At 42.7% G+C, this 22,403-nt stretch overlaps 1 protein-coding gene across 1 annotated transcript in view; it reads left to right on the top strand.

The window, feature by feature from the left end:
- VCAN (versican) overlaps positions 1-22,403 on the top strand; it is a 113,571-nt gene that overhangs the window by 63,624 nt on the left and 27,544 nt on the right. Inside the window, exon 8 of the mRNA XM_042447789.1 lies at positions 3,917-3,999. Coding sequence (XP_042303723.1) covers positions 3,917-3,999 — 83 coding nt within the window. The remainder of the gene's footprint in view (positions 1-3,916; positions 4,000-22,403) is intronic.

The raw sequence follows: 22,403 nt of genomic DNA, 5'->3' as shown, positions 1-22,403 counted from the left end.
TCCCAGACTTTGTTGGGCCGCGACCCCCATTCCCGGCGAAAGTCCCGCCCGCAACCTCCCTCATTGGTTGTCAGGCGGGGAAGGGGCGGGACTTTCAACTGCCTACAAGCCCCAGCGGGCTTTGCAGCCAAATGTCCCGCCCCTTCACAGCCTCCCAACCAATCAGGGAGGCCACCTGGGAAGAAGGGGCGGGACTTCCGGTCGCAAAGGCCACTGGGGCTTGCAGTCCCGTCCCTTTCACCTTCTCCTTCCAGGTGCCTTGGAGGGCACCCGTGAGGAGAAGGCAAGGGGAGGAGGCCACCCCAGCCCTTTCTCCTTGCGGTTGCTGGCGCTAGCACCGGCACCCGTGGGGAAAAAGGGAGGAGGGGGAGGCAGGGGGGAATCCCAACCTGGTGACCCCCAGGTTGGGAACCCCTGGGTTAGATGTTCAGTTCCTGAATATGTTCTTGGAAGGAAACCCATACTATTTCTCACTTTCAGATATGGGTAGCTTTCGGACAAGCCTCTAGGTTGTTGATTTTCTGCCATCTAGTTTGTCATATCTATCCTTGGAAATGTTTTTAAGCATTTATATGATGTCACCAAGAGGATAAATCCCTGAAAAGATTAATGCACAGCAAGGCACAGCTAAATATTAAGGATAATGAAGAACTAGAAAAACTAACATGATTGTTTTGTGGTTACCATTTTTGTTATCTTGTACTTTGTCACATTTACTGTTTTTGCACTTACATCAAAATAAAATTAATATTGGTGATAGGTTACATGGAAAAGCTGCCTTTATGTCATTCTATGGACATGATTCAACTCTCAGAGTGCTTCCTTTGGATGTGATGCTCTCTAAAGCCCTCCTAGGCAGTGTTTTAAATCAGGTGCAGGCAAACGAATGACAGTCATTTCTGTGGGCTCCTGCTGATTTGTGCCATGCTAGTAGTTAATAGTTAATATCTCTCCCCTTTTTTCTCTGAAACAGGGCTTCCTTTCACAGCACTCTTGGAAGCCTCCAGGAAGTTCATTTCCCCATAAAGCAAGACATGCATTCCCTGTATTTCTTTATTTTTTCATGGAAATTCACTATTTTGGAAATGGGAAATGTAATGTTCAACTGCTGGTTGCAGTACCAAATTCAGCAGCACTCAGCAGTGGTTTGATCTAGAATCTAGGCCTTTAAAAAATGAAATGGGAAGTGATGAGCAAAAGATATCTGGGTCATTTTCTGAATAAAAAGGTCCTTTTTGGGTCCTCAAATGGTTTGAAAAAATACCTCGCTGCCCCCAAGAGAATGCTCAAAAATCCTCTGTATAATGCTTTGATTTCCATAATAGAGGCAAGTTTGGTTATAATTTTACTATTATAAATTTATGACTCCCAATCAAAGCTTGAAAAGTTACTTTTCAAAAGTAATTAATTCCATGCCTCATTATGGTGTTCAAAAAATAACCCATTCCATGATGATGAAAAATGTTGAATCATCATGTTAGTTGTACGAATTGTTACATTTCCATTACTTTGTTACTTTGGGGGGGAGGGTAGATTTAGCCAGTGGTGTCATTCAGCTAGTTTGTCCCAGTTTACCCAATCTGCTTGTTAACATTTTGGGGGGCTCATCAAACTGTTTGTTGTGAAAATAGAAAATGAAATGTTTTGGTGTGCCCCCTTCTCTGGCTAGCACATTCTGAGCCACCCTCTTTAGCAAAAAGCGGTTGCCCAACTCGGCGGGCTGACCGCTTTGCCGCTAGACGCAGCGAACGGCTACAAGCCCCAGAGTGCTCTGGGGCTTCCCCAGATCCCTATTGGTGCGCGGGGTGAAGGGGAGGCCCTTCCGCCCCGCGACGCTCTGGGAGCTGGGCTCGGTGACCGGGAGTTCCAGTCCTCCAGGGCAGATGATTGGTTCTGCGGGCCTGGAGGAGGAGTCTCCTGGTCAGGTGGTACTGAGGGCGGGGCTTAGGCCTATATAGGCCGTTCTGCCAGCCCCGGCCCTCAGTCGGCGCTTGGCTCTGGATGGTTAGGAGCCAAGCAGGAAGGGAGGAGGAGCTGAGCCTTCTCCCACCCACCCACCACTTGGGTTTGGGTTTTTTGTCACAACTTTGGGGCGGCAGCATAGGCCAGGATCTGCACGGTGTGGTACCAGGGCTACGGAGCTCTGGTTTGGGAGTCAGTCGGGACCCGGGGGGCGAATAGGGCAGGCGTATGGCCATTGCGAGGGCCATAACGCGAGAGCGCCTCCCAGTGACTAGGGGCTTAGCGAATATGTGAACGCATGGCAGAGATGCGGTCATACGGTGTGCCTTAGCCCCTAGGTCATCCCAATACCTGGTGGGTGCCAGGTTGTGGTTAATCAGACAAACGTGGGGTTGTTTGATTTCGCAGATCATGACCTCATGCTTTCTGCCAACCCTACCAATGGTTTGCTTAATAAAGTTGTGGCCTTTCCTCCAGCACGGTCTCCTGTGGTTATTCGGCAGCAGCATCTGAGGCAATAGCAGTAGCAGCAATCCAGAAGCTTTCCTGTCTAGCCTTGGCTCTACCACAGCAGTTCACACAACTGGGGAAAGCTAAGGAAGTGGAGAATAGGGAGTCAATTGCAGACTGCCTCTGATAGGAAAAGAAAGGCAGGCAAGAAAGAGGAAAGGAGGGTGGAAAAGGCAGAAGAACAAGAGGAGTGAGTGAGGGATAGTCATTCAAATAGTGCCCAGCCCTGATATCTTCCCTCTGGTGCTGCTGGAGAGCGGCACACATATGTTTCCAATGACAACTCATACAACATATGATTTTTTAAAAAAACATGTATACATTTAGGCAAAAATTAGACAGAACTAGTTGTTAATTATTTTGAATGACACCAATGAATTTAGAATTAACTTAAAACTGGAAAACCTCCTGTTAAAGCACCTCTTAAAATGCCCTTACAAGTAACTTTTGAAAATAACTAGAAAGTGTTATTCGTTACACCAATAAACCAAATTTGGTCTTACCTATTATTTTTCTGGGAAATATATAATTTTGCTAAACCTAGTTGGAAAAAGTCTCTAGTTACAGTTATTAACAGTTCTACTACCAGTTGCAACAGCAACATTCTTTCCCTAAAATGAAGGAGAATGGGTATAAACCAGGAGTAGAATTTTGCTATGGAAGAACTCTGAGCTATGGTCAGTTTTAGAATTTGAAACAAATTCCTATGATTTTTTTTATTCTAAGTGTAACAATTAGAAGTCTTCCATGGATAGAACAGGAGTTCTTGTGAATGAAAAAGTAAATCCCGCAAGTGTAAAGCCTGCCTACTTGTGTAGCTATTGGGTAGGTGAGTGGAAGGAAAGGTGAGACAGGTGCTTAGGGATGTTTCAACCAATTAGCAGAAAAATATGTTAAAGATATATATATATAAGCTGTTCCTATGTTGGCAGACAGAACTATGATAACAGAGCTTCATCATCTTCTGATGCCATCTCCTAAGCCAGACAGCACCCCAGCTGAATGGGTTTTGACATGCTGCCGATCAGGGTAGTGAGAAATGAAGATGCCATCTCCCAATTGCAGGGTGCATTGAGTCGAGCAGTTGGAGAGACTCTCAGGATCCTTCCACAACTTCTTTTCTCAATGCACCATGCAACTAGGACACTCACAATTTTACTTTTGTCTCATTAACAACCATAAATGTGAATCCCAAAAGTTACAAGATCATACATCTTGCTTACAATATTGAACATGATACCAGCCTTTGTGAAAACATCTTTGTATCTATCTGAAAACTAAAAACACTGCAAGTATAAATGGTAGTGAGTGGAACAATTTTGAAGAACACACAGGAAGCCTGATTCATTCAATGAAAATGTTTTCATTTTAAGACAATTCCCTTTTATGGGAATGCTTGTTGTTTTCTTAAAAATAACATCTCCCTTGTTCTTTCCCCTTCAAGGCTTAGGGCATGACTACCAGTGGATTGGCTTGAATGATAAGATGTATGAAAGTGACTTCCGCTGGACTGATGGCAGTGTACTGGTAAGAGTCCTATAAAAGATTTCTGGAAACTATTTTAATAATTGTGACATTGCTTTTGAGAAAGGAAAATAGGTCAGACTGCAGGAACAATGGCATGATGTGTTTGCTAGCAAATAGCCAGCCAGATATATGGCACTCCCCCTCCCACCCTTTTATAATGGAAGAATGCCTATTTTTTCTTTTTTATTGCACACATTGTGATATTAAGATCAGTGTAGGTTTAAACTTTATGTAGTGTCACATTTGTGCTGTTTATAGACAACTTCCATTACTTTCAGCTTGCTTTTCCGGCTCTAAACAATTCCCCCCCCCCAATTCTAATCCAAATCCTTAATTTACCCCATCTCTGAACTCTTTACTGTGCATTGTACCCATGTCTATCTGGAAATAAGTCCAGCTGAATTAAATGGGACTTACTTCATGGAAAGTGAATACAGGATTGAAAAGTTAGTTGTTGTACTCAGGCTAGGGAAGTAAAGAAAACAGAAAATATTTGAATGTGTAACAAAAATGTGTTTTGTGAGTGTTGGAAAACCATGACAAGAAGAACAGTAGAGGGATGAAAATCTTTTAAGTTTGGAGCATCAAAAGATACATATGGGTTTTATTCACATAAAATGGTGGTTTCTGTACAGAAAAGAAGTTTCCTGCACAATTTTCTGAACAGAAAAGGACGTGGTCTGTGGAGGTTTTGTAGTACATACATCCCAGACCACAAATAGTCTTCAAAACTAAGAAAATTTGATTTTTTTCCTTTTTGCCTATGAGAAGAACATTTAATTCAACAAAACATGTTCAGCAAAAAAGCAAACCTAAAAACATATGAAAACATTTGCTCAGATTTATTCCTTCTTAGCAACTTCACACGTTCCTTTCCTCTGTTGTCATCTGATTTTGATTGTGTGTTCCTTGAGACAGAGATCTTTTGTTTATGTAATAAAGAGACATGGTGACAGTTGCTTCCGTGGAATCATTAAAAAATGATCTATACACACTCATTGCACAATATTACAGCAGAGGCTTAGGGCAGGGAATCAGACCTTGTGACCCTTTGCTCCCTTAAAGCTATCAATTTCTATAAATGAACCTGAAGTCTAATATTAGTTTCTATAAATGAATCTGAATATTCAATTCCATCCCAGTGTAAGTCTGTCTATCATTTCTTTGCCATCACAAAGAGCCTAAACAATTAATTTTTGAAACTTGATGGTAACTTCTCAACAAGCCCTACATGTGTGAATACTGGTCCAAGTATTTCCTGTGATGCCCCTCATTTGGGGCTGTAATGCAGAGATCATTCCTAGAGGAAATGATTAGAGTAAAGTACCAGACCACCCTAAGGATCCTATTGCCCTTGCTCCATTGCACAAAGGCCGCCTATTCATATCCATAGAAACAAGGGCTCTGTATGCAATGCTTTGCTCATGTACTTGGGTACATTCTGCCTTGGAGACTGAGGCCATGAACCTGTTGGCTGGCATGACTACATCAGCATAGAACGACCAGTAGGGAGTAGCAGTATAGCACTAGAGGTAATGTGCCAGCAGATGCTGTGACAACTGTAGGGAGATGGGTAGGAATGGCAGTGAAAACTATCTCCACTAAGAGAGGATCCTACCCTGTCTGTTCTGAAGGACATCAGGAAATGGCAAGGCAGCTTCTTACCCTGATAGGGACAGCTTCCACTGTTGTTTACCTGGCACCTTTATACTCATGAAAGTGCTTACATAAGCATGTATAACTGTTACACCAGCAAAAATCACCAACTGAAAAGTGTTGTGTGTTCTTTCTAAACTGTTTGATAGGAGAATAGACTGAAGTGAAGGTACTGCTGGCACTGATCTACTGAACTACAGTTGCCTTTAGACAAAACATAAAACAGGAGTCAAGGCCCTATTTTTCATTGACTACCAGATGAACTGAACTTCATCACTGACAGTGGGAAGGCATCCTGAGGGCAGGAGCCTAATGTAGAAGTGCATTTGATTGATATTGCCCACCTCCACAACTTTTGTCACCTGAAGTAGTGCTGTGAAAAGTACAACAAGCTGAAAAAGAGGACAACTTCCTTTGCTATTCTTTTGGCTGCAGTTTGAGCCAAGCTGGAATCTGTTCTTGCAAAACAAAAATAGGTGACTTTTACCCAGTTGTATTGGCAGTGATGTCACGGCTATGTGCTTTATTTGTCTTTAACCATTAGGAATCCGAGAAAACCTTTGGTCTCTGTATTGTAGATAAACAGAGGAGGGGGGCCTTTTTGCATATGGCATGTGGCAGTTACAGAAAGAAGTTGCTGAAGAATTTGTCCTGGTTGATTACTGCTTAGAGATCTTCAGGGGTATTTTTTATGGAGAGAGGGAGTGTGAGAGTATAGAAAATTAAATGGACAAGTTAGACTTTGTCTCTCTCTTTCTTGAAGTACTTTATGGCTGGAACAAATGTGCTTTATTGTGCCTGGAGGTCAGGTTTCTTTTGGAGCATGGCAAAAGGAAGCTTTTAATACCCAAGACTCTTTCCTACCACCCCCACTCCTTCTTGGAAACCTGAGACATTCTGACAATATTTTGGGCTGAAATAGTTTTCTTCTCTACTTATTCTATTTATTCTGCAACCAGTCATGATGAAATGCATTCCAGAGAGATAAAGGAAACGAAGTTCCACGTGCTGCTGATGGTCCACAAACTTTATTTTCTTAAAAATCCCAGTGCATTTTGGCCTTGTCACAAATTGGCCTCCTTCAGGGGCTGTTGTAAAATGAATAAAAGTACATTTATTATACAGTCAGACCTTCTTATACACAGATTTTTTTATACACAGATTCAAGCATTCACAGTTTGAAAATATTCCAAAAAAGTATAAATTTCAAATATCAAACCTTGATTTTCCATTTTTTATAAGGGACACCATTTTGCAATGTCATTGTATTTAATGGGACTTGAGCATCCATGGATTTTGTTATACATGGGGGATCTTGGAATCAAACCCAAGCGTATAACAAGGGTCCAGTCCACTGTAGTTGTTATATTGGGACAACACACAAATCATCTCTAAAAGCATAATTTCTTAAAAATCAAATATCATCTGTCATATTATCATATACATACCTATTACCAGAGATTTCAGGAGTTGCAGTCTGCAATCTCAACGAAGTTGACATTCTGAGTATTAGAATGCAGGCATTAGGGCCACCAATGAGTTCATATTTATGGATTTTTTAAGTAACATCATTGGAGAGAACCAGTGAGAAAATGCATGATGCAGTCTGTTCATAAAGTTACTCAGCTCTGTTCTATCTAGCTGATGCAATATTGAAATTCTTTTTAGCCATTTATTTCAAATTTTTATATATTACATTGTATTTCCAAATCTTCATTAAAACTCCCTGGTACTAAAGTTTTTAGTTTAAAAATCCACTCTACCTCTTTCTTTTTAAAACAATTCACATTTTTATTATTTATTAACTCCAGTACCCAAACGCTTATGTCAGTTGCTGTATGTTTCATTTGTTCAAAGTGATTAACCAGAGATGCCCCTATTCTTTTGTTTCTCAAACTGGTAATATGTTCTGCAAAATATACAGTATTTTCTTGCATTTACATTGGATTGCATAGATTACAAAAGTTCTTTTACAAGTACTGAAATGGGACAACTTATACCATTTTTGGTCTACATAATTGTTAAATCCTTTCATTATGGTTGTGTATTTACTGTATATACAGTGGCCTGTAAATGGAACCATTTGGAATAAATAGTTAAAAATAATTTCAATAGTGCATTTTAAAGATGATTTATGTGTTGTCCCAATACTACAACTAAAATAAATGCACTTTTATTCATTTTACAATAGCCCCTAAAGAAGGCCAATTTGTGCCAAGGCCGAAACATGTTGGACTTCTTAAGATAATAAGGTTTGTGGACTATCAACAGCACATGGGTCTTCGTTTTCTTTATCTCTGCCACTGTGAATACGTGCTTTCCATTTTTTTTGTTCTGCCCAAATGCATTCTAGTGCCTCAATTCAGAAGATCAACCTGTCTTCAAACTAGTCAGTGTTAAACATGTGATAAACAGCAGTGTCTGAGAGTCAAGGACCACATGACACCAACTACCAGACTCCAGGAAATGAGATGCTAATTCAATGTTTTGGACAAACCATGGTGTTAAATGTTAGTTCCCACTTTGAGATGAAGAGGAGAAAGCATTTTGTGAGCAGGATAAAGATAGCTGCCAACAGACCTTTTTTGATTGATCTTCATCCCATGTTCTTGCTTTTTAAAACCACTTCCTTCCATTTCTTTTCTCTGGAAGCAATCTAGATGTCTCTTGAACTAATTGGTACTCATCGATGCAATAGATTCACGTGGCAAATTATTCCTTATGTTTATTTGCCTTTCTGTGCATTAATTCCATGTCATTTTGCTGCTTATTCTTTGTATCCAAAATTCCCATTATCACACCTGATTTCAACCATTTATTGAATCACCCATTAATAAATTATTATTTATTCCACATTACATCTTTACTGATTACAGACATACACTGTTAAAAGAGGAACACTAAATAAGAATACAAACTTTGAAAACATGCATGCTGGCAAAGTATTTAGCATTCTATTTTTGCATTTTAATATTTTTTCCAGTATACATATGTAATATTAAATGTTTTGCCTGTACACCGCCTCCTAAGAAAAAGGGTTAACAGTCCCAACTATCACGAGCTGCAAAGAATATATGTTTACTTAGCTCCATTTTATTTATTTTTTTAGTTTCAAGCCAGATTTCATCCTAGCTTTTTTCTTCTTTATTTTTATAAATCATATATACATAATAAAAACCTGTACCTTACATGCTAAAAGGCCCAGCTATACTGGGCCAAAGTCTACCAACCATAGAAACAAAAGAAAAAAAATGGAAAGATGCTCTGCTGGAGTCTAGAAAGAAATAGGTCATACACCAAAACAGGATTTCTTGTTAATCATAGGCAATTGAATACAAAAGTAGGAAGCATGACAAAGTAAAGGTATAGTAAAATTCCTATAAATGTAATTAGTGGATAAATAAATAAATTTTACCAGTAATTGAAGATATTGTCTGAAAAGCCTATTCTTATCTTCATCCAAGCCACATTTTCTTAGCTGTAGCTCTACCACTGCTGTTTCTGTTTTTTAAATGTAAAAAAATGGTTTAATGTGAAACTTAAAAACTACTGTGACAAATTAAAGAATGATTTAGGAAATTCCCAACTCTGTTATTGTATCCATTTATGGCAAGAATTAGAAAGATATTTTGAATGAAATTGCTTCTTATAAGATTGGAAGAAAGATATGTGTGTGATATCCAAGGGTTCTCCATAAGAAAGCTTTGCTCCAATTGCTAAAAGGATAAAGGGAGAAGAGCTGCAGCAGAGTGCTAACATGGGGGGGGGGGGGGATTATAGTAGAGAGTTTATGAGCAGTTGGTCAGTAATTTTGTTCCAAACCATTCAATATCCGATGTCCAGTTGTAGCCTTATCTTCTTCACATCTGGAGAAACAGGCCTTTGATTCCATATCACAAGAGAAAATAATTCTTTAATTAAACAATTTGATCCAATGTCATTTTTTATTTTTATAGACCTTAAAATAATCTAGTCCTTTTAAAATATAGATTTGCATGGTGAGTGTTCATAGATTTTCCGCAAACTTCGGCTTGAAAAATGTTGATAATAACTAGAGTCTAAGGGTTTATATTCGGCAATTCTTGGGTTGATTGAATCATCTGTGCACTGAAAGTAACATGTGAAAATGAGCCCATAATGGGATACTTTAGAGGATATGTACTGTTCTAGACAAGACGGTATACATTTAAGCTCTGTTCCATATGGCATAGTGGCAATCAAAAATTACTTCCACCTGAAATTCCCTTTGGAAACAAAACTTTGAAAAAAGGAAGCAGGGAAACCTCTTGAAGGAGACACATGTTCAATCATATTTAACGTTCATTCAGTGAGTGGCAGATTTCCACTTTCCTACTTCCATGTGGGAAAACATGTAGTGGAAACAGCTATAACATCTGCATAGGAGGTATAGAGAATGATTTAGATCAGAGATGGGGGACAACCACTGGATTACATCTGCTGTCATCTTTGAGGTTTGAGGATGGTGGCTGGAGCTGATGGGAGTTGGAGTCCAACAACATCTGGAAGGACACAGCTTCCCTACCACTGATAGAAACCCCAGTTTACCAACAAGCCATCTTGAACACACCTGACCTTATGTGATTTTGGAACCTAACCATTACCAGGCCTCGTTAATACTTGGATTGAAGACCACCAGGGAATACGAGGGATCTCCAGACAAGGCTAGGAAACAAATCCTGTCTGAAACTCTAGGGAGCCACAAACAGTCAGAATTGTCATTACTAGGCTAAAAGAACTGAAGATCTGACATAGTACAGGACAGCTTCCTGTGTTTCTAATGAGTATCTGAATTAAGGTATACAGTGTATGAAATAGGCCTACAATACATGGAATGTTAGTTTTTTGTGGGGTTTTTTGGGCTATGTGGCCATGTTCTAGCAGAGTTTCTTCCTGACGTTTCACCAGCATCTGTGGCTGGCATCTTCAAAGAATGTTTGCCTGGAAAGGACTTGGCTATATATATTGTGTGATCTGGAAAGGCAGGAGTGATTTGCATGTTTATTGTGTGTATTCCACACATGGAATGTTATTTGTTGATGAAGTCCAATCAGAGAAAAGCACAGAAAAGTGATGAACAAGCAAGCAAACAAACAAACAAAAAAGAAAGAAAGAAAGAGAGAGAGAGAGAAGAAAGAAAGAAAGAAAGAAAGAAGAAAGAAAGAAAAGTCTGTCATATATGTAATAATATAGAAAGGTTTCAGTGGTAAGTGCTCATACAGTGGGCCCTTAATATCTGCAGGGGATCCGTTCCAGACTCCCTCGTGGATACTAAAATCTGTGGATGCTCACATTCCATTGTCCCCTATGGCAGTGCATGTATCTGTCCACACTGCCACTGGGGACAACAGGACTTCAGGTGAAATCCTGTTGTCCTTAATGGTGGCACAATCACATGCATTCACTGTTATCCCAGTGCCATTTTAGGTACTTAATTCCACTACTAAGAAAATTTCATTAGATAAATATTCTTGCTAATGCAGTTGGCCCTCCTTATCTACAGATTTTTTTATTCACGGATTCAAGCATCCATGGCTTGCAAATATTTGGGGGGGGGAAACACTTTTGATTTTGCCATTTGATGTAAGGGGCACTATTTTGCTATGCCATTATATTTAATGAGACTTGAGCATCCACAGATTTTATTATCCATGGGGGATCCTGGAACCAAACCACAGCAGATAACAAGTCCCACTGTAACCTTTTTAATACATCAAAGTACATTTTTAGAAATGCTTTTAAAATATAGTGTGACCTCTATATCCGCAGACTTGCCATCCATGAATTTGAATATCCAGAGACTTGCCAGCCTGTGATTTCCCCAATGGTGGTGCATGCATGTGGCTGCACTGCCATTAGGGACAACCCTGTTGTCCTTAGTGGTAGTGCATTCATGTGACTGTGCCACCATCAGGGACAACACGGGCTTGCCATCCGCAGATGCTCAAATCTATGGATGGCAAATCTGCAGCTACTGAAATCCATGGATGGCAAGTCTTTAGATACTGAGATCACACTGTATTTAAAAAGCATGTCTAAAAATGCATTTTGCTATATTACAAAGGTTATTAGCAAGAATAATTGTCTAATGGAATTTTCTTAGTAGTGGAATTCAGTACCTAAATGGCACTAGGCTAACACTATCTACTTTTATAGTTTTTTGTGAGTTTTTCAGGCTATGTGGCCATGTTCTAGAAGGGTTTCTTCTTTCACCAGCATCTGTGGCTGGCATCTTCAGCAACACAGTATACCGAAAACCCACACATTCAGACAGATACCTGCACAAGAACTCCAACCATTACCCAGGACCAAAAAAAGCACAATCAAAACACTGGTAGACCGGGCAAAATGCATCTGTGAACCCCACTTCTTGGAAGATGAACTGAAGCACCTGGACTGGGCTCTACAGGCTAATGGTTATTCCAGCTCAGACATCAGAAGGGCTGCCAGGCCCAGGAAAACCCAGAGGAGTGAAGACAAGTAGCCATCAAAAGGGAAAGTATTTTTACCATACATCAAAGGAGTCACAGACAGAATAAACAAAGTGGTGAGGAAGCACAACCTTCAAATGGTTTACAAACCGACGAAGAAAATCCAGCAAATGCTTCGCTCAGCCAAGGACCAGAGAGACCCTCTCACAGCTGCAGGAGTTTACCGCATACCATGCAGTTGTGGACAAGTCTACATAGGGACCACCAAACACAGTGTGCAAGCAAGAATCAAGGAACACAAGAGAAACTGTAGACTGGGCCAGCCAAAAAAATCAGCAGTAGAAGAACATGCCACAAACCATCCTGGGCATAAAATACTGTTTGAAAACACTGAAATTCTGGACCATGCCAACCACTACCATGTCAGGATGCACAGGGAAGCCATTGAAATCCACAAACACCTGGACAATTTCAACAGGAAAGAAGAAACCCTTAAAGTGAACAAAATTTGGCTACCAGTCCTGGGGAATAGCAAAATAAGGATTCAGTAAATGCAAATGGGCAACCACTCAGAGTCAAGGGCTTTCCCAGGAGATAATGATCACCAATTAGCAGACACTAATCCCCTTTTGCATTAGCCTCCCAGACTGAGGCCTGCCATCAGCACAGAACAATATACATGCAAATCACTCCTGCATTCCCAGGCTCACACCGTGTGTGTGTGTGTGTGTGTGTGTGTGTGTGTGTGTATACACCCACTTTTTCCAGGCAAGCATTCTCTGAAGATGCTAGCCGCAGAGGCTGGTGAAACATAAGGAAGAAACTCTTCTAGAACATGGCCACATAGCCCAAAAACCCCACAAAAAACTATGGATGCCGGCCAATAAAGCCCTCGACTTCACTATCTACTTTTGCTTACCTGCTTTTTGACTAGCTTTTAAAAAACTTTTTGCGTATCAGATCTGAACAATGAGTGGGTCCTATTGAATCAATGGAAATTACAAGTGTTAAAATGCATGAAAAGCATATATAGTGAAGTGATGCACTGGGTTTTCATTACGTGTGGTTTCTATGATTTGAAGTTTAATTATATGTACTGGAATCCTTGATCATCTAGGCGGGTTACAGCCCGCCCATTTGGGGCGGGCTGTACCCGCCCCTTTCCCCGGTGTATCGGGGCCTCAGTGGCCAGAACGGCAGCCGCTGAGGCCCTGATCCTCCGCTTTTCAGGCTGCGGGGAAGCGGCAAAACGCCACTTCCCCACAGCCTGAAAAGGGGTGTCCCTGGGGCTTCAAGCCCCAAGGACACCCTGCGGCGGCGGGGAGGAGGAGAAAGGGGCCGCTTGGCCCCTTTCTCCTTTGGTCCGCTAGGCGCAGCCGTGTGAAGGCTGCGCCCAGCAGACCAAACCAGGAAGGAGCTCCGAAACGGAGCTCCTTCCTGCTCCATGCTAAGGGCGCACTAGGCGCCCTGGCGTGGAGCGAGGACGTCACTTCCGCGCCGCCCCGTATAGAGGCGGTGCGGTTGTGACATCCTCATGGTGGCGGCTGTGTGGAACGGCTGCTGCCATTTTGTGCATGCGGAGCGCGCATTAGGGTTAGGGGGTGCGGAAGCACTGCCCCTTTCTAACCCTACTGCGCACTCCGCACGCACAAAACAGCCCGTTTGTAATGGGCCCTACTTAGTTAAGGAGATGAAATTAAGTAATGTTCTTGGCCCAATCCCACCCCAACATCTACCCTAAGGTCCAGCCTCCAAATCCAGCAAAGGAGGTCCACAATCAGAGCACAAGGAGGACAGTGTTTCAACTCGATCTTTACTAGTGTGCAAAGCTGTGATAAGTACTTGTGGAAACTGTCCTCTTTCTGATGACCTCAGCCATGACTCGCAGGAGTGGGTTGAAACATTATTTTTTTTTACATCCTGAACACATTGTAGCTAAACAAGCCTCCTTCAACCAGTTTAGCAGCTGACACTTGAGCTGGACTGGGGTGGCATTTACATAGGTTAACAGTAGGACTATGCAGTCTTATAAAATAAAGATCAGTGTGCAAAGGGGTCTTGTAGCACCTTTAAGACTAAGGACTTTACCACATGACAAAAGAAAGGCAAAATGGATCAGGAGATTGGGAAATGAGAAATATATCAGGAAAGATCCATTCAGCAAAAGGTACACTTTGATTACCTTCTTTTCTCAAGAAGAGAACAGGAGCACTATACTGTACTGGCATGCAGAGTGGCACAGAGAAAGCTACTACTCTCCCGATTCATTTTGCTCTCTTTTCTTGTGCAATAATGTCCTAACCAATAGAAAGAAACCGGTAGCATGAGCTTTCATAGATTTGAGTCTACTTCCTCAGATGCATGCATCAGTGGAAGTAGATTCAAGTCTACGAAAAGTCCTGCTTCCAGCTTTTTGCTTTTAGTTGGTTTTCAAAGGTGTATTTAAAGACATAACCATGTCAGTCTGGAAAAATCACTATGCAAAGGGATATTGCTAGTGATTTTTCCAGACTGACATGGTTATGTCTTTAAATACAGTTCAGTTAGGGATCTGCAGTTCTAGCTACAGATCCATAATTGCAACACTGAATACTAGCCATGGTTTGGGAAGGACAGAAATTAAGGCCTGGTACATACTGGCCCTTTGCAGCATCATGGTGACATGCTAGGGTTGCCTCGGGGCGGCACATGCATATGCCCTGCAACCCTAGCACGTGATGAGGACATTGCAGCTGCGCAGCACCATCCACACGGTGTGTACAGCTATGATGTCACAGCAGCACAGCATCCAAACAGCACTGCGCAGCTGTGATGCCATCGCGCTGTCTCTGGTGGTTTTCGGCAGCACAACTGTACCGTAAAAGAGCCACTTCTGCATGCTCCTTTTTTACTGCACAGCAGAGTTGCACAATTTGGTTGCTGCGGCGCTGCAGCAGAGCAAGGAGAGGCACCTCCCCGGTGTCTCTCTTTGGTGCTCTGTACCGCGCCTAAGTTTGCTCCAGAAACTCTGGGGTTTGGAGGGGTGTATTGATTTCATCTGGAAAGAGCATAAATTTACAGTGCAACAAATATGCAAAGATGTCTATGCAACCTTCAATGACAAAACAGAAATCTAAATCTGAACTTCTACACACAAATAATATAATTTTGAACAATGAAATGAAAATGTATCTTTTTTTGAAGTTGAACAATTCATAGTCTAATTTCTCATGAAAATTTATATTTGGAGGTTTATTCATCAAATTAATCAGGATCTGCTAGAGCTAACCATTGCTTATTAGTAATTCTATTCTTCTGTTAGCTATCATATTGTGCTCATCTGTTAACTATCGTATTGTGCTAATGAAATGGATTAGATGATTTCATCTGAGAGAGAAAAAGCAGAGCAGAATATCTATTATGATCATACAATAGGACTCAACGGAACATTTCTTAGTACAGGACTTTCACACAAGTAAGGATACTGCTATGATGTTCAAGGAATACTTCATTAAGCAATGTGTTAGGTGAGATGTGGCATTAGGAGCATACCTGTTCATTTTCAGAATTCTTAGATTACATTTCCCAGGGAAATAATCAACTGTTGGCAATTTACCAGAATGAACAACTGTGAAAATACCAGACTTTGCAGTGCATTTCCCCCATATATTGAGTGGAATGTATATGAAGTTAACAAAAATAGTTCCAGTAAGTGGAGTAAGCTTCTAATCCATGAGGACTCATTGACAGGCAAAGCTTTGGGGGGAAAGAATGCTTAGGTCATTGGAGAGCCAACTGTGAGTCCAGTGATTCACACTGGAATCATTCTTCATGGGCCAAGCAAAATTACTTTCACTCATCAGTTCAGTAATAAAAGTTTCAGTAATGGTTTTTATTTTTAAAAAAATCCCAGGAAATCACATGAGAATAAGAAAGGAAGAGAATCCCAATTATAATATCTAAATTTCTGATGATATCTAAATTTCTGTTCTCTTTGTAGAGTTGGAATCTTAGCTTTAATGCAGCTCTGTTAAAACTGACACAACAGTGTATGCATGAGGAACAAAAATGGAAGAACAAAGCCAAGTCACAGCTCGTACAACAAAAAGGTGTAGTCTGTTTCTTAGACAAGCCTTTTGAAAATGAACTTATGTTTATACAATTAAACTGGAATTAAGTATAAATCATCACTTTTGCAGTAGGTCCAGGTCTTTAAATGCTTTGAAGAATAATACAAACCTATGACACACTTATACCTTGAACTCCACAAGTGGTCCTGTCTGGCAGTATGTCCCAAGCAAGATGCATCTAATAGTCAGTCAGGCTATCCATTTGGTCGTGATTCTGTGATGTGTATCCATATGTTTGATGGTTGACAGTTTACTTTGCTGTGCATAGATGCCATGCAACACTGTTACTGTCAGCTAGAGGTGGTTATTATTGATTCATACAATAAACACTCACATTTATCACATGCAAGATGCCTATCAAAGAAAAAAAAAACTAGGACAGGGGTATAGCTATGTGAGTAGGTGGGTAGAAATGAGGACATTGCTCCCAAATAACAACAACAACAACAACAACATTTTTATTTATGTTTCCCCGCCTCTCCCAATTGGATCAAAGCGGGGTTACAGACTAATAAAATTACATATGATTAAAATTCTCTAACTAATTATAAAGATTAGCTCCAACATCTTAACTAATGGTTAAGAATAACCATACAATACACAATACAGTACAATCGGGAAATAAGCAGCATCTCATTCAGGGGCATGGCATTGATTATCTTATAACATATCTGGAAATGCTTGGCGAAATAGTTCGGTTTTCACTGCTTTCCTGACTATCTCTAGTGAGGGTGCCAATCGGACATCCTCAGGAAGGCTGTTCCACAGTCTTGGAGACCTTATTGAAAAGGCTCATTGTGAAGTGGAAGCATATTTGAGATTTGTAGTTTCCAATAAATTCTTGCCTGATGTTCTAAGGGTGCGGGGCAGATTGTATGGGGAAAGGTGATCCCACAAGTAACTCAGACCCGAGCCATATAATAATAATAATAATAATAATAATAATAATAATAATAATAATAAATTTTATTTGTATACCGTTTTTCCCTAGAGCAAAACGGTTTACAGACTATAAAACTATTAAAAGCATCTCATAAAAATAGACAAAAACAAGTAATACAATTATACAAATACAATCATTCATAGGGTAAGGCAGAGAATCGATAACATCAAGCACGCTCAACTTCATTCCTCGGGGGGGGGGGGGGAGGCTTGGCAAAAAAGAAAGGTTTTAAGCCTCTTTTTAAATGTTTCTGGGGGGGTCATGAGACGGAGCTCCTCGGGGAGACTGTTCCAAATCCACGGGGCCGCCACTGAAAAAGCCATCTGGGATGTGGAGACATATTTGGAAGATGGAATCTCCAACAGATTCTTCCCGGATGTTCTGAGTGTGCAGGGCAGATTGTGTGGGGAGATGCGGTCCCTCAAGTAACTCGGGCCCAAGCCATGTAGGGCTCTATAGGTCATAACCAACACCTTGTATTGTGCCCAGAAGCGAATAGGCAGCCAGTGACGATTTTTCAGAATAGGTGTTATGTGGTCAAACCTGGATGCACCAGTGATCAGTCTGGCTGCCATATTTTGTACTAATTGAAGCTTCCAAACTTGGTACAAGGGTAGCACCATGTAGAGCACATTACAGAAGTCTAGATGAGAAGTTACCAGTGCGTGTACCACTGTTTCAAGGTCCCTTTGGTTCAGGTAGGGTCGCAGTTGGTGTATCAACCAAAGTTGATAGCAAGAACTTCTGGTCGTCGCATCTACTTGAGAAGTCAACTGCAGGGACAAATCCAGAAGTACTCCTAGACTGTGAACTTCGTCCTTCAGGGGAAGTGTGACCCTGTCAAGGACGAGTTGACAAATTTCCTTCCTTGAACCTTGGGGGCCTATCACTAGTACTTCCGTTTTCTCTGGATTCAGTCTGAGTTTGTTTTCCCTCATCCAGCCCATTATCACCTTCAAGCAGGCATTCAGAGGAGAGATGCCGTCCTTAGACACTGCGTCAGTCGGAGACATAGAGAACCATATTTGAGTGTCATCAGCGTACTGGTAACACCACGCCCCGTGTTTCCGGATGATCTCTCCCAGCGGTTTCATGTAAATGTTAAACAGCATGGGGGACAAAATAGCTCCTTGAGGGACACCAGATGTCAGTTCCCTCCTAGAGGAGCAAGCGTCCTCCAGCTTCACCATCTGGGATCTACCTGAGAAGTAGGAACGGAACCACTGGAGCACAGTGCCTCCGATTCCTAACTCTCTCAGGTGTTCCAGAAGGATACCGTGGTCGACGGTATCGAAAGCCGCTGAGATAAAAAAATTTTTTATTATTTTTATACCGCCCTTCCATAGATCAGGGCGGTTCACAACAAATATCAATAAAAACACAACATCTACATTCAGGTTAAAACAATTAACACAACAACAAAATAAACCCCCGTAGCCAGTCCTCTTTGCCACAGAAGAGGAAGGGAGGCCACTGGACTTTGTCGGGAATGCAAGCTGAAATAGAAAGGTTTTCAGGTCCTTTCTAAATTGGGCCAGGAGGTGGCCCGAGCGGAGCTGTGGTGCAGCGTGTTCCAAAGGGGCGTGGGGCAGCGATGGAAAATGTCTCCTCACGGTGGAGGTCAACACTAGCCCCTGGCACCCTAAGTAATTGCTGCCCAGATGTTCTGAGGGTGCGGGCGGAATGTACGGGGAGAGGCGGTCCTTCAGGTATCCTGGGCCAAGCCATTTAGGGCTTTATAGGTCATCACCAACACCTTATATTGTGCCCGGAAGCGAATAGGCAGCCATGCAGATCTTTAAGCACCGGTGTGTAATATGGCTGGCCCTGGAAGTTCCAGTGACCAGCCTGGTCTCCATATTCTGTACCATTTGTATCTCCGGGTTTGGTATAAGGGTTGCCCCATGTAGAGTGCGTGCAGAAATCCAATCTCGAGGTTACCAGAGCGTGTACTACCGTTTCAAGGTCCCTTGGGCCAGGTATGGGCGCAGCTGGCGAATGAGCCGAAGCTGATAACAGGTGTTCTTGCCGTCGCATTCACCTGAGCAGTCAGGTGAAGCGACGAGTCAAGAAGCACCCCCAGACTGCGCACAGAGTCCTTCACAGGGAGCGTGACCCCGTTCAGGACAGGTGGAACTACCGCCATTCCTGGACCAGGGGAACCTATCACAACTACCTCCGTTTCTCTGGATTCAGCTTGAGTCGGTTTTCCCTCATCCGGCCCATTACTGACTCACAGGCACGCCACGAGAGGAGAGACGCCATCCTCAGTCACTGCATCAGTCGGAGACATAGAGAAGACTATTTGGGTGTCATCAGCGTACTGATAACCCCGCGCCCCCATGTCTCCGGATGATCTCTCCCCAGCGGTTCATGTAAATGTTAAATAGCATGGGGACAGAATGGCTCCTTGAGGGACCCCATTATAAGGCCCTCTCATCGGAGACACGTCTCCCAGCTGCACCATCTGGGACCTCCCAGAGAGGTAGGACCGGAACCACTGGAGCGCATCCCCCGATTCCCACCTCTGCTAGGTGCCCCAGAAGGATACCATGGTCTATGGTATCGAAAGCCGCTGAGATGTCCAAGAGCACCACAGGGACACGCTTCCCTGTCGCTGCCCAACGGAGATCATCGACCAAGGCGACCATGGCCGTCTCAACCCCGTAACCGCCCGGAAGCCAGTTTGAAATGGGTCCAGATATCCGTTTCATCCAAGACCGCCTGAGCTGGATTGCAACCGCCCTCTCGATCACCTTCCCCAAAAATGGCAGCAGCGAGACTGGCCGATAATTATGTACCAGGGGGTCGAGGGAGGGCTTTTTAATAAGGTTTTACTATGGCCAATTTTAGTTCAGATGGAAATTGCCCTTCCCTCAAGATTATTAATGATCCGGCGTAACATAAAGTTACCGCCGGTCCCCCCTGGGCCGCTAGCCATGAGGGACAGGGATGAGAGAGCAAGTTGTCTTCGAACACTTCCGAGGATCTTGTCCACATCATCAGTGCTTACCAACTCAAACGATCTAGTTTAATGGAGTCCATGGAGGCTCTGGACGCCTCTACCTAGGTTCTGCTTTTGAATGTCGCGTTAAGACCTTTTCCGAGAGGTTTTATCCGCGAAGAAGTTATTAAATTGGTCGCAGCAGGCCTTAGAAGGTTCAAGGATCTGGTTCGGGGCAGGAGGGAGCTGAGTTAGCTCCCTGAGCACCCTGAACAACTCTGCTGGACGCGACTCCGCGGACGCGACACGAGCACCATAGAACGAGTTCTTAGCTGCTCGCATCGCCTCTCCGTAGACCTCTATCAGTTGGTCAAGGAGAGCCTTGTCGTCTAAGCGAAGGTGTTTCCGCCAACGGCACTCTAGCCGTCACAGTTCCCGCTTCCTTGCCCGGAGATCTACCGTATACCAGGGCTTACGCTTGGAAGCGGGCCTGAGAGGGCGCTTGGGAGCGATACTGTGTATAGCCCTAGAGAGACCGGTATTCCAGATACCAGTCAGGGCATCAACAGAGTCGCCGTCACTTCCAACCATGTACCCCTCTAAAGCTTCCTGGAACCTTTTGGGTTCCATCAGCCTTCGAGGGTGGACCATCCTAACAGGTCCACCACTCCCGGGGGGGATCTGGGCAGAGACCTTGATTTCTGCCTCCACCAGGAAATGATCCGTCCATGACAAGGGGGAAATATTAGATATTTCCGCCCACGGATTTTCCGCATCCAAACAGAAGACCAAATCAAGTGTATTACCCGCACAATGCATGAGACCCACTATCAGCTGGGACAGGCCCATGGCCGCCATGGTTTCCATGAATTCCCGAGCCGCACCGGGTGGAACATAGCTGGCCGTGAGGGAGATGTTGAAGTCACCCAGGACAAGTAGCCTGGGCGTCTCCAGCATCAGTTCAGCGACCAGCTGTGTCAGCTCGTTAAGGGAGTCCGCTAGCGCACGGGGTGGCCGATACACTAACAGAATCCCCAGACTGTCCCTAGCCTTTAGGGTCAGGTAAATACACCCAAGAGCACCAACAAGGTCACACTTCCCCTGTCAGCACTCAGACGGAGATCATCGACTAAGGCGACTATGGCTGTCTCAACTCCATAGCCTGCTCTAAAGCCAGTTTGAAATGGGTCCAGATAATCAGTATCATCCAAGACAGATTGAAGTTGGAAGGCAACTGCTCTCTCGATCACCTTGCCCAAAAATGGTAACAGAGAGACTGGTCTGTAATTATTTCTTACCAGGGGGTCCAGAGAAGGTTTTTTCAGTAGTGGTTTAACCACTGCTATCTTTAATTTAGATGGAAATTTTCCCTCTCTGACGGATGCATTGATTATGAATCGTAACAGTATAGTTACTGCATCTCCTCCCTGGGCGGTCAGCCAGGAAGGGCAGGGATCAAGAGCACATGTTGTCCTTCTTACACTACCAAGGAGCTTGTCCACTTCATCGGTATTTACAAACGCAAAGTGATCCAGTTTAACAGAGGCCACGGAATCTCTGGATACCTCTCCTATTGCTTCTGTTGTAATGCTGTTTCGAGATCAGCCCTTATCCGAGAGATTTTGTCTGTGAAGAAGTTGTTAAAGTCATCACAGCAGGTTTTAGTTGGTGCTAATATAGGGTTCAGGGCGGGAGGCAGCTGATTAAGCTCTCTCACCATCCTGAACAGCTCTGCTGGACAGCACTCTGCAGACGCAATATGTGTAGCATAGAACGAATTCTTTGCTGCACCCACTGCCACTCCATAGGCCTTCAAGAGGCTCTGATGAAGTGTCTTATAGGATAGGCGCCAATGTCTCCTCCAGCTGCACTCTAGTCGTTGTGTGGCCCGCTTCATTTCCCAAAGATCTTCCATATACCATGCTTTCCTATTAGAAGCGGGCCGCAAAGGACGCTCGGGAGCGATACTGTTTAAAATGTTGACCTTCCCAAATGAATTTTTTAGTCCTCAAACTTCTATCATTTCAAAGAGTGAAACACCAAAAATTACAATTCCTATATATACTATGTTCACATTTTTGTAACTTTGCCTGTCTTTTATCTTTGAATGCCTAAATTATATTTATAAATTCTTGACTGAAGTCACAGTAAGCATATCTTTATTTATTCATTTTTTCAGAGAAACTGACAGAACTCTGGGAATTGGTATAAAACTTGCCACTATTTTAGAGTATTTGCCACTATTTTAGACTATCTATCTATCTATCTATCTATCTATCTATCTATCTATCTATCTATCTATC

The sequence above is a fragment of the Sceloporus undulatus genome, chromosome 2 (genome assembly GCF_019175285.1).
Source record: "Sceloporus undulatus isolate JIND9_A2432 ecotype Alabama chromosome 2, SceUnd_v1.1, whole genome shotgun sequence".
Lineage (NCBI taxonomy): Eukaryota > Metazoa > Chordata > Lepidosauria > Squamata > Phrynosomatidae > Sceloporus > Sceloporus undulatus.
Note: the sequence above shows the minus strand (reverse complement) of the source record. Positions and strands in the feature narration are given on the sequence as shown.